This window comes from Aulonocara sp. 'chitande type north' Nkhata Bay, linkage group LG20, assembly GCF_057382095.1.
Source record: "Aulonocara sp. 'chitande type north' Nkhata Bay isolate Kocher_YH1m ecotype deep benthic linkage group LG20, A_spYH_male_GT1.1, whole genome shotgun sequence".
Lineage (NCBI taxonomy): Eukaryota > Metazoa > Chordata > Actinopteri > Cichliformes > Cichlidae > Aulonocara > Aulonocara sp. 'chitande type north' Nkhata Bay.
Genome location: NC_141363.1, coordinates 19536117 through 19548889, shown reverse-complemented (window position 1 = coordinate 19548889; position 12773 = coordinate 19536117). Strand labels below are relative to the sequence as shown.

The following is a 12773-nucleotide window of genomic DNA, read 5'->3' as shown; positions in this document are numbered from 1 at the left end:
CATTTTTGGCCTTTAAGGATTCAAGATCTTTGTGATTATCAGCGTTAACTGAGAATCGAACCTGAAACATATCTGTAGCTCATCATCATCCACTCACAGACAGCTGCTGACAGAGCAGAAAGAGCCTCGTCGTCTCAGAGCTCACATCAGCAGCTGGAAGCTTAGAGGCACATCTGGGAAGAGCAGAGGAGTGAGCTCAGCTCCTGCTGTGACTCACACCATCGCTGCTTCAGGAGAACATCTGGACCTCCTGCAGATGTTAGACTCAAAACCCAGCAGACCAAAAAAACCCATCATACTCTCAGCTTTGCTGCCTCTCTGAGTGGGAGTGGTTTTTAACAAACACCTGAAGGATTGTTTTCCTGTCATCGCCAAGTTGGAGCGCGATTCTGTGGAAAGGAGGAAAAACAGCCGACTCAGGCGTGGAAATACTGTTTTATTGTCTGTACGAAACTTTATTAAAGAAGTATAACAAACACAGAGAGAAGCCCGGACAGAGAAGACTCGGGTGGCGCTTGGCCCGCGGCGTGCACGCTTATCGGCACAGAGCGTTAAAAGGGGAGAGAGGTCAGAGGTCAGTCAAGCATCATTACCTTTAAAGCGAGTATTTCCCTTCGCTCAGACACGTTCTGTACCAGTCAGACATGAAACACCACCACAGTCCTTCTAACACTTACAGTGACACGCTTATCGTTCAAGCAGACCGCAGTCCGCGTTCGGACGTGAAAAAAACTCTCAGCACAAAGACAGAAGCGCCGTTAACCTGGTCACCTGATGTTGGCAGTGCGGAGGAAGTAACGCCCTCAGAGGTTCTCCAAGAACAGAGCAGCTGTGTCCAGGTGAAGATGCTCCGTACCAGCTCTGGATCGGCTACTGGGACCACAGGGGTGGAAGAATAGAACCATTACCTCATTTCCACCAACTCTGTGCTGCTGAGAGCCCAACATGGCGGAGGGTCAGCGGCTGAAGAAGACGTTTATGCTACTGAAGACAGCGGTAAGTGTGGACGCAGCAATGCCGCCATGCTGTTGCTGTTTTGGTTCAACATCAAATACCTCCGAGCACAGACGAGCATTCTTTAGACCAAACCCAAGCTCACTTCCTGCTCCTCTAATCCCCTCAAAAAAAGATTTAGACAGAAAGTCACAGTTCCACGCCGACGTGTTTTTTTCCTAACAGTTCAGAGCTTCGTGTGAATTTTACTGAAGGTTTTTACTGGTTTGGAGGGGCGGGCCTTAATGGGGTCAGTCTCTAGGGAAGCTCCGCCTCCAGTTCCTCACGCCACCAGCTTTAACGTGACGCCAGCAAAAGTTTCAACAAATTCATTCGGACAAACGTGCCAAAATACAGTTCACGTAAAGTTTAATGTTTAATTGTCTTCACCCCCACCCATCTCCACCACCTCTGCCCGGCCGCCAGGGCTTCTGATCCGCCTGTTTTAACTCCGCCCACTCGTCACTATGACGGAGCTAAACGGCACACGCAAAAATAAAATTAGAAAAAAAGAAACGCAAACAAATAAAAAATTAAAAAAAAAAGTTCTTTGATTTTTTTCAAGAATGCAGAAATGTCTCTTTCCAGAAAGAAACCCAAATCCACACTCGGGTCCCTCCGCCCGTGAGAGAGCTGTAACCGGCGGATGGAGACGGCAGAGGGAAATAGTTCCTGCATAAAACGGATCACGAGTGCCTTTTCTTTTGCGTGGTTCACATTCTTCTGGAAAGAGAGATCCCTGCAGAGCTTTCAAACCTGCTTTTGTGCCTTTATGAACTTTCACATCAGTCGCATTAATCAGAAGCCAGACTACAACTTAAACTAGGAGACTACTTCAGTTTTCCTCCTCGGGTCCGAAAGCAACATGTGCTGCAGCACAGACCAAAAAACTAGCCGGCAACCCCACCCCGAGGCTCCGCCCGCTCTTCCAGAAAATACATTCTGAAAAAGATGGAGAAACGAAAAGATCGGAGACGCTGAAGGCAACAAGCAGGAGAGCGGACCGAGCCTCAGCCGGACACTTTTGGGAGCGTTTGATGGAAGACGGACGCCGAGCGTTTCCCCACAACGACCTCCAGACTGACAGTAAACGCACAAACAGTGCACACACACACACACACACACACACACACACACACAGTAAAGAAAGATTAAGGCCATCGATGGAACATTTCAGAAACTGGGCTCCAGTCAGACCCACGACAGCGCTGCAGGGACGTGTATGCAGACTCGCAGTGATTCCCACGCGCTTCCTTCAGCACGCTAAGCAATACGCTTAAACCCCGACGCAGGACACGCCGAACTCTAACAGGAAGCGTCCGCAGACAGACCCAATCGGCCGCGAGCCCGAAAGAGCCGGACAGGCTTTTAACCCGCGCGCAGATTGAAGACGAGCTGACTGCTGTGCAAACCAAAGAGGGGTTACAGCGAGTGCATCAGAGGGGCGGAGTCAGTGACAGCACAGCCTGAGGGTGGAGGTACCCCCACCCTCTGCCCCCAGTGCTCAGTCGGGTTTCGGCTGGAGCGCACAGCATTTGGGTTTTCCGTGATGTGTAAGGGCCGCTGCAGGAAACAGACAAAACAATCTGGTTTGGTTCTTTTTTACTAAACATTGTCGTGTTGATCAGAAGGCTGCCAAACGCAAACACGTCCTGCAGTTTGTTAGGAAGCCTGACATGTCCGATGTGCTACCAGGAACATTTTCAGTGTGAGGGAAAAATCTCTGCGCTGACGTGGCTGCGATCAGAAAGGTGAACAACACGTGCCAAACACAAAAACACAACCAGTGGAGAGAGGTGGGAGGCGTGAAGAACAGGAGCATCAATTTACAAAAGCTCAGCACAAATAAAGATGGTGGAAGAAGGCCAGCAGACGAGCCGGCGGCGCCGCGTCCCAGACTAAACCTGCACAAACCCTCAGCGGGTTCGCTCGGAATGTGTCGGGATTAGTTTGGGAAGTCGGCCGGGTCTGCGGAGGAGGATCTCCACGTTTCATTTCAAACACACACAGACAGACACACACACACACAGAGAACATCATCACCGTGTTTTCAAATCAAAGTTCGTTACAAACACCAGATATGTTTGTTGGCACCATCCGGTTTTGGGAAAGATGGAGTAACAGGGGGAGGCGGGGCCGAGGCTTCGCGGTAAAGGATGTTTGTCGAAGGTGAGACGAAGGAGAAGTCCAGCAGGTACTTTTGGGGGAGGGGGGGAGGGGGTCAAGCTGAGACCGGGTTCGGCGCTGGATATAAAAACCAAAGGCTCGGCTTGATCGGGGTGTGGAGGCGGGTTGGTGGGCGAGGACGTCTACGAGAAACGTTGCTGCAGTCTTGAATATTAAAACTCCTCCTGATCCTCAGCGTCCGGTATGACGAAGCCCTCCTGGAGACAAACGCAGACGGGACACAGTTTTAGGCTCAGCACGAAATGTCACTTCCTGTTTGCACTACAAACCAATCATGTGCCGTGCTGCATTATATCAAATGAAAGTGTGTGTGTGTCCAGTGAAGAAGCACTTTTTAAATGTGTTTACAGTCAAAGTGCCGACGTGTGTTTAGGATCCTTCCCGAGGAGCTTTTGGAAGTTTTGGCATCGCCTGCGGCCGAGAGCCACAAACCACACCAACGAGTTCAAGAGCGCATTTAAAAAACAACATTAATCTGCATAAACACAATAATGATACATGTGTGTAAATGAAGCAGCAGCGTGGGAGGCTGGCACAGTGAGCTGCATGCCTCTGCAAGAATCCACAGCAGCTGTTCACACTGCAACAAATGGCACTTCCTGTGAGGAACACGGAGCGCATTTCAGCCAATCAGGTGTGAGGGATGTCTGGTGTGTCATATCTGAGCTGCAGAGTAAAAATGGATCCTCCGGTTCTGTAATTTAGCCACGTGATTCATGAATTATTGAAAGCTAATCACTCACGTCTGTGGCGTAGAGGATGTCGACGATCCTCTGCAGCGTCGGGTCGCCCTCGCCTTCCTTCTCCTGGCAGATCAGCTCGATGTTCCTCAGCTTTCCAAAATAAAAGTCTCTCTCCTTCTCCATGTCCTGGATGGTGGATTTCAGCATCTCCATCTGTGGACGAAGATAAAGACACCTGATCAGCACTCCTCGCCTCGCCGTCGTCCTTACAGAGGCGACAGTCTGCCCTCTGACCTCATTGATGAGCTCAGCCACCTCCTCGTCGTTTCCTCCCGTCCCCGCCTTCTTCGCACTGACCGGAGCCACCTTGGGCGCCACCTTAGCCACAGGGGGCCTCTGAGGAGCTGAGGAGAAATTAGAAGGTCAGCGACACGATCAAAACTTCAGCACTTCTAAACCCGTCTGTAACCGTCACCCATCTGAAATCTGACCAATCAGACGAGTCGGCTCTTACCTTGATTGAGGGCCTTTTTGGGTGGTTTGTTGAGGGCTGACGTGGCGGGGTTGGGCGTGGGCATGGCGTCCTGCCCCTGTCTCGCCTCCACGGGGTCGTACTCCTTTCCGTCGTAGTTGGCGTCGAAGAACTTCTTGAACCACTGTACGAACTCGAAGTTATCCTGGAACTTCCCCTTCACCAGTTTGTCCACCGGAATGATCTGGAAGAGACGGAGAAATGGCGCCAGGCTGTTAGCGGCGCTCTGACTGCAGGGTTTACATAAAAACTCAAGTTTCATCACTTTTGTCTCTTTGACATTTAAAGTTCGACGGACATCATGTTAGTCCCACCCTGGACCGACACAGAGTCCCGTTAAACCGTCTACAGCAGCGGAGTCCAACTCCAGGCCTCGGGCGCCGGTGTCCTGCTGGTTTTAGATCTCACCCTGGGTCAGCACACCTGAATCAGATGATTAGTTCACGACCAGACCTCTGGTGGACATTATTTAGCCATTTACATCAGCTGATAACGCCGCCCTCGAGTCCCCCCACCTGACATGTTCATTCTTTCCGTTTTGTCATTTGCTAGAATGAAATTAACCGTTCAGAACAATCAGACCTCAGGTTTGTTTCTGCACCAGCTCACCACCACCTCTCGTTCCAAACAAGCGCCTCGTCACGAAGAGTCACGAATTCAACGTTCTCGTCTCCGCCCGTCGAGCTGCAGCAGGATCGTCTCTGCAGCTCTTTGGACTGCACACGTCTGAAGCGCACAGAGTTAAAAACCTTCTGGAAGGAGCTCAGAGATCATCCCGAAAGAAACACGTTTGGATCCAGAGGACAAACTGAGCCGACATTAATGAAGCTCAGTTTGCTAGAAAGACCAGAGAACAGGAAGCACCAGAAACAAAGAAACTTCCACTAATGCGAATAAAAGAGACAAAGTCAAACAGAGACTTTCAAAGGTTTGAGGAGCTTTTTTCAACCCTCAAAGATGTGCAGCGAGCCGAGCACAAAGCGAGTCCGGTCTGATTCACACACTGCTGTAAGAACAGGTGTTTGGTTACAGATCACAGCTGTTGGCGAGGGAGCGCCGCGCTCCTCCGCTGCCTTTATGTTTGCACTGTCTTTAAAGCTTTTAAATAGCGTTAGTAAAAAGAAATACAAAGCAAATGTGCACGTTCAAAGCTCGCTGGGACATTTCCTGAGCCGCGCCAACATGTCCACACTCCTCTGCTGCTCTAATGGGACCATCACTTCCTGAACTTCATCCTTTATTCATTCGGACTGAGAGCATAAAGTCATCAGGTAAGCGTTTACTGAGCTCAGAGATCGGGAGGGCGCTCGTTTGCTCTCAGTTCCGAGAAAGTGGGCGTGGCGTCAGTGGTGGCGTCTTTGCAGAACAGCGCTTAGAGGCCGGGGGTCAGCCGGGATCAGCCGCAATTCCTTGCGTTCACGCTGTACGCAGGACTTGTGTCCTCGCTTCAGCTGAACGACTTCACTGTGGCAGGAACAGCGTAGCATGTAATTAGCTGTGGATTTCCCACAGAAACCAAATCCTCGCTAATCCTCAGAGTGATTCACGTCGCTCAGGCCGAACACACCCCTGCTCCAGTTACGCCAATGCTTCCTGCGGCTGCTTCACAACAAAAGACCATCACTAGGAAACCACAGGAAGGTGGTAATCCTTCATGTTTTAATATGACATCAGTTCACAGCAGCAGGCGTCTCTCTTCATGCTGCGAGGTAAAGAACCAGCGACGTGATGTACCGCGAGCAAAACGGCTTCACGACAGAGCGGTGCGGTCTGCATCCGTACGAACACGATTACAGTCGTCAAACAGAAACGTTTAAACACGTTATTATTATTGTCTGCATCTGTGAAACGGATGATCTCAACATCTGAGGATTGTGCGTCGCCGCCAACAGAAACTCATCAATGAGCATGACTTACTTTGTCGACGCCCATCTTTTTGAAGGCCACCTGCAGAAGCTTGAAGTTGTGGATGTACTCGTGCTCGAGCTTGGCCCCGAACTTCACTTTCTTCAAAGGCACAGAGTTGGGAAACAGCATGTCCATGAACTGGCAGTAAGCAGCACCTGGACACAGGAAACACTTTGACTACAGGCGGAGAGGAAACACCGCGTCAACGGCGGCGTCACACACCACAAGAAATCAAAACTGACAAACTGCACGTTTGATTTTAGAAATAGCTTTAATCGTCTCTTTCCCGTTCGCTGTGTGATGTAACCCACACAGTGATAGAAGTCACATGCTAACGCCTCAGGATACGGAGACGAGAAGAGCGTGAGGCCACAGAAAGGTTAGTGTGACTGAATCTGTTCAACGGTGACCTGAAAGGGTCAGAATAGGGTTTGTAGACTAATCTGATCATCACCTGACGTACGTTTAGGTTTCAAATATGAAGGCGGTCCCTCGGCGAGCTGCAGATTTAAGAGAACGGCACAAAGAGTGCTGAAAGTCCTCGCTTACCTGAGCACAGCATTTCTATCTTGGTGAGGTTCATCTGTAGAGACTCGTTGATCCACACGAGCATGTCATGGCGACTTAAGTTGTCGCTGGTCACTGAGGTCGAGTACACGTTCACAGCCATCGTCGGTCACCTGACCACACAGACACACACACACACACACACACACACACTTACATGGTGGCCATCACACCGACAGCTCGTCGGGTTGTTACTGTCACTTTAAACCTGCTCGATCAGGACCTCGTCAATGAGGATGACCCGATTAGATAAATCCTCTACTCTGTGGAAACACTGGACTACTTTTTGAATTAATCTGCTGAAAAGTAATTGTTTTGGTTTGTCAAATTTCAGAACAAAGGACATGAAATGCAGTTTGATCACAGTAAACTCAGAATTTCTGTTTTTCAGACAAGACAAACAAAAAAAGCACGACTTCCTGTCCTTTTGTGATGGAAACGGGTGAAATGTGGATCTGAACCGACTCTTTGGCGTTTGCTCGTACTTGCAGGCCCGTCTGTGGCTCTGCGTCAGATAACGAGCTGCAACCTTCGGCCAACATTTAATCTGCCGCTGAGGACGAGGCTGCAGGCACACCCAGATACAAACCTCCCAGATGAGCACAATGTAAAACGCAAAGCATTTTATCTACAGGAGCAGTCGCAGTTTTCTGAGTCAGCGGCAAAAATCACAAACTAAACAGACAGCAGTCCCGACGATGCCTGTTTCAGGTATGTCCTCTGCAGCTGGAGGTCAGTGCTACACAATGTACAGATGTGGTCAGCTGTCACATCTTAAAGGCCAAAACATGTGGTTATTGTAGGAGTCATCTGTAAGCAGCCTTCACACCAAGAGAGCCTCTCAGGAGAGGAAGCTGAATGCCATCGATGACCAGCAGAAAATCTACAGCAGAGCAAATGCTCCTGGGCAGGTAGTAAACACTGACAGGTCCATCAGCTGATTTCATTTAGTGACATCACTGTGAATGTTGCTACAAAAACTTGTGTGATTCAGCAACAGTGTCATCATGCTTACAGCTGTTTACAGGAAGCTGAGCAGACAGTGGGCGGAGTCACGTATGGTGAGGTACCAACCAGGTCGTGAAGGTTAATAAACGGACATCTTTCCCAGCCAACAACCATCAGTTGTCAGTCTGAAAGTAACAGTGACGCATTTGTTGGGTTTTTTTGTTTTCCTTATCACAAACAAACCATCTTCCAACATTTATTCAAATATTATTCAAATGTCATCTCCAGTAAATGCAGATTAGCATATTTCTCAAAGAAGAAAAGTTGGTTTTATCTTTGCTGTTAAATTCAGATTTTCGTTTTCTTTATTCAGAGGACCAAAAATAAAGTTTTAAAGGTGGGCAGTGGCCCCTGTAGCTGACCAGATGAGGCCGGGCTCCTGAGCTGTGAGGAAGTGACCGTTAGCCACACGCTGCTAACATTAGCGGTGATCAGCAACGTCAGGTCCGCGGCTCCAAGCACCGAACGGGTCAGCGTCCGGCTCCCTGGGAAGACACTGGCCGAGCTCCGCTATCTGTGTTAATATTAGAAAGCTCGGTCATCGGCTAAACGCGCCCACACCGGCCGGCTGAGTCAGTCACCTCCCGGACCTGCAGGCGGTCCCCCCCCGCCCTGAAGCACCGCCCGGTTAGCTCCCGTTAGCCTCGGCCATTATTGAGTCAAACCTCCTCGGATAAGAGCCGTTAATAGCGGTTTAAACCGTCACCGTACCGGCAGCTGCCAGAGCTGGAGCTCGGCCCCGGGGTGCCCGGTCCGAGGCTCCGGGATCGCACGGTTCTAGCTACATGCTAACACTGAAGCTAACAGAGCGCGCCGCCGTTATCCAGCCGCTCCGGCCGGCTTCAAACCTACCTGCAGCCGGTTTTCTTTCGCGGTTCTCGAACTTGGAGCTTTTACTCTTCTCAGCGGGAACTGTTTCTCATTAAAAAAACAACCTGCGCTCGTTTCGACGTTTGTTCCTCTTCTGCTTTTTTCTTCTCTTCCTCACGTCCACTCTGCCGGCAGCGGAAGAAACGATGCGATGACGTCAATACGTAAAGGGAAACGCCTAAACGTAAGGACGGCGGACGGAAGCGAGACGTCCGAACAAAATGGTCTATGGTGAGGTCATTATTCATAAAAAGGATTATGTTCAATAAATTCATCATTCACGACAAAAACATCCTCATATTATAGGAGCAGCGGGTCAGGTTTACGTCACTCAGTGACGTATCGACATCCCAATAACCATAGTAACATCATTTTCCTCCTGTAGTGACACAGAAACATGTGCACTCCCACCTCCTGCAGCAGCAGGCCTTCACTCTGCTATCACAGGAAGCTGAATAATGGAAGAACAGCCTAGCTTACATTTACATGGAGATTTTAGGAGCTTAACGCCAAATAAAGACCACAAGAGAGAAGAGATGAACTGATTTTACTGAAAAACGGCCACCACCTGAATCTGTTGGTATTAAAGGGCCCAAAGAACCACAGCACAGTCACCGAAATCTTCATCGTCTCAGTTTAAACTTCAGCAGGTCGTCTTCACCGTGTGTGAGCTGCTGCCACACGATTGGCCGATAAGACATTTGTGTCATGGGCAGTTGAAGAGGCGTACCTAACAAAGTGGCAGGTGAGTGTATTTATTTTTGCCCTGCTCTCACACAGCTGCTAAAATCCACCAGGACTGCACACCAAAGATCCCTCTAATGTTCCCTCTAATGTTCCTTCTAATGTTTCATGTGTCTGAGCGAGCACACTAACTCCCTGAGCGTCCCTTGGACCACTGTGAGCGACAGCAGACGTGTGCACTGTGGTCACGCCAGCATCCAATCCATGCAAGTTACAGCTTATTAAAATAATCAAATTACAGCATTTACATTTATGTTAGACGACTTTTAATTAACTGCTTTAGCCCACTGACAATGAAAATAAAAAAAAATCTTGTTCATGACCTGTGCAGCATGTTAACACTATTGGAAGTAAAAATAACTTTGACAACAATTTTGAAAACACAACTTTCTTTCTTTCTTTCAATAAAGCTCTGACTTGTATTATGAGTCTGTGGTCTGGGAGAGAGTCTGTAACTCTGTCTGCAAAATACAGTAAATAATGACCAATGTTGGGCAGTTAATTATATAGTTACTTCTTCAAAAAAGTAACTGAGTTATGCAAACAACAAAGTTTTTTGCAGCTGTTTACCTAAAAATGCAGCCAAGGCGTTTTTAAACAAACATTTCAAACTATTTACAGAACAATCAGCTGTTCTGCATCAAATCTGATGCCACACAAATTATTTTTGCCTCATTGTTTTGACACACACAACAAAACTATTGACTACACTACACACTAACTACACACTAACTACACAAGATTTGCGCTGAACGTCGCAAATCTCTCACATCTCAAAACACTCCGTCACTCCTAAAACTTCCTCCAGTATCTTAACAACTAAATGCCATGTTTTGATTGGTCGACATGGTACATTTTTCCACCAATAGGAAAGGGCGGGGTGTTTTGTTTTTGTTCACAGGCTTTCCAGCGTTTTCTTCCCGCAGTAAATATAAACAACGACAGTATTCAGGAAGAAAAACAAACATTGCAGATATTTTATCACAACTCTGGTTTTACGTGGCCGATCAACACAATTTATAAACTGCTATAAAGTCCACACTTTGTCCGTCAGTTGTTCCGTCTGTCCTGCTCACATCTCCAGTGGTTGTACACGTTGTCGTTAACGTGGCTTCACTCCACATCAGCCGCTTTGCTAAAACACCGGCACATAGCCTGTCAACCCTTAGCTGCGTATATACGAATGTGAATCGCATCATTGGCTGGACTAGGTGCAGAGAAGTACACACCCCCATCACCATCAACGGCGCTGCTGTGGAGAGAGTGAGCAGCTTCCGGTTCCTTGGAGTACATCTGGCTGAGGATCTTACGTGGTCAGTACACACAAACAAAACAGTGAAGAAGGCGCAGCAGCGCCTCTTCTTTCTCAGGAGACTGAAAAGATTCGGCATGAGCCCCCGCATCCTCAGGACCTTCTATCACTGTGCCATTGAGAGCATCCTCACTGGATGCATCACCACCTGGTACGGCAACAGCACCGCCTACAACTGCAAAGCTCTCCAGCGAGTAGTGCGGTGCTCTGAACGGATAATTGGAGGTGAGCTTCCCTCCCTCCAAGACATCTACAGGAAGCGGTGCCTGAGGAAAGCGGGGAGGATCATCAAGGACTCCAGTCACCCCAGCCATAAACTGTTCAGACTGCTTCCATCAGGAAGGAGGTTCTGCAGCATCCGGTCCCGTACCAGCAGACTGAGAGACAGCTTCTTCCATCAGGCCATCAGACTGCTGAACACGTCATAGACACCTCAGCTTCACTACTGGAACTTCAACATTATGCACTCCACACTGTATATAAATGCCACTTGTTTTGCACATATTCAACTCTGTATATTTTATATATTTTATTATTATTATTATTATTATTTTTTTTTTACTATTTAATTTGTAAAAATGTGTATACACACACACACATACACACACACACACACACACATACACACACACACACACACACACACACACACAGAGGAAAATATTTAGTATACACATCCAGAAATGCATACACTATTATATATTGTACATATATTTATTAGTTTCAGGTTGGCCATTCTTGTATTTTGCTCGTTTGTGTTGTTGTGTTTGCACATCTCTGTTGCTTGTGGGGCTCGCACACAAGAATTTCACTCGCATGTGCTGTGCCAGTGTGCCTGCACATGTGATGTGACAATAAAAGTGATTTGATTTTGATTTGATTTGATTTGACTATGTGATAAGGTGGCATCGTTCTGATCCCATACAGGAGCAGCCAGTCACTGACTCACACTGCAGAACAGAATTGTTAACATATTTACTTTAATTTCAGTTTAGGTTAGAATTTTTTTTTGTGCACAGAGACCGTGCCATCAGTGCGCAATTGCGCACGCGCGCAGCTTAGAGGGAACATTGCTGCTCACAGGTGTGTCCTTCATTAGTGTAAAAGAGGCGTGGCTACACCTGGAACATCAGACTGTAGCTGTGTCCCAGCGACCGCACACTTCGTAGTACCCGCACTTCACGGGCTACGTGAGGCGAGTACTACGAAGTGTGCGGTCGCTGAATTGGGACACATCTTGTGTCCTCCACTGTGTGTGGCACTCAGTGGCTGTGTCCCAATTCAGCGACCGCACGCTTCGAGTACGCATTTTGAGACCTATTACGTCACAGCGACGCGAGGACGGCTGTCCCAATCCGAAGCGTACTCCAAATGCGCCGTCGATTTCCCCAAATATCAAGCGTGGTCCGGTGCACGCTTCGTGGTCCCACAATTCATAGCGTGGCAGTGGGTGTGGATAATTTTGCCGCAAAATACGGCAGAAGGGAGCGGCCAAGAGTGAACTGTCAAAGTACTGAATATGACGTCACTTATTTATGTGCGAATGTTTAATAATGAAGAACATTAAAACATTCCTGTTGGCCACATGTCGGCAAAGTTATGTGACATTAGTGACGTTTGTGCTAACTTGGTTTTAAAGCCTTTACTTCAAAATATCCACCGTTCAATAGTCGACCTTAATCCTACAGAGAATGTGGTGATTTGATGGATAATTAAAGTCAGTCATATATCCACAAACACAACAAGCTGAAAGTCAGTGATGCTGCTCGGTTTGCAGTCCTGAACATCACGGCACAAGCAGGATTCTCTCTGATTGTGGAATAAAAGTATGAACGTGTGTTTATAAGTTACACTTGTGTTTGAATCCTGCAGCTTATCACACATTTGATTTCCATGTGTGACGACTGCAAGTGTCCAGAGTGAGGACAGACTGAGGGACCCACTGCTGCACATCATCTGTGAGGCTTTG

The 12773-nt window shown here is 48.1% G+C and overlaps 1 protein-coding gene and 1 long non-coding RNA gene across 2 annotated transcripts; one reads left to right on the top strand and one right to left on the bottom strand.

The window, feature by feature from the left end:
• Window positions 1–416: 416 nt before the first annotated feature.
• On the bottom strand, window positions 417–8983 carry mapre1b (microtubule-associated protein, RP/EB family, member 1b). The gene is made up of 7 exons (XM_086278117.1): window positions 8731–8983; window positions 6853–6983; window positions 6313–6458; window positions 4378–4579; window positions 4158–4267; window positions 3924–4076; window positions 417–3377 (listed from the first exon to the last, which is right to left on the bottom strand). Exons 2-7 carry the CDS (start codon window positions 6971–6973, stop codon window positions 3333–3335), a joined length of 777 nt encoding a protein of 258 aa, XP_086134243.1. The 5' UTR covers window positions 6974–6983; window positions 8731–8983; the 3' UTR covers window positions 417–3332.
• LOC147305458 (uncharacterized) lies at window positions 7280–10842 on the top strand. The gene is made up of 3 exons (XR_015126658.1): window positions 7280–7581; window positions 7674–7781; window positions 7888–10842. It is a non-coding gene; the product is annotated as an uncharacterized LOC147305458 (long non-coding RNA).
• Window positions 10843–12773: the final 1931 nt, after the last annotated feature.

What these genes read in the sequence shown, in the direction of transcription:
- mapre1b (XM_086278117.1), bottom strand. Translation starts at nt 6,973, where the DNA reads ATGGCTGTGAACGTGTACTCGACCTCAGTGACCAGCGACAACTTAAGT. An exon ending in GATAGAAATGCTGTGCTCAG is followed by an intron (nt 6,459 to 6,852) that starts GTAAGCGAGGAC and finishes TCCTGTGTCCAG; the next exon opens with GTGCTGCTTACTGCCAGTTC. An exon ending in AAAAGATGGGCGTCGACAAA is followed by an intron (nt 4,580 to 6,312) that starts GTAAGTCATGCT and finishes CGTCTCTTCCAG; the next exon opens with ATCATTCCGGTGGACAAACT.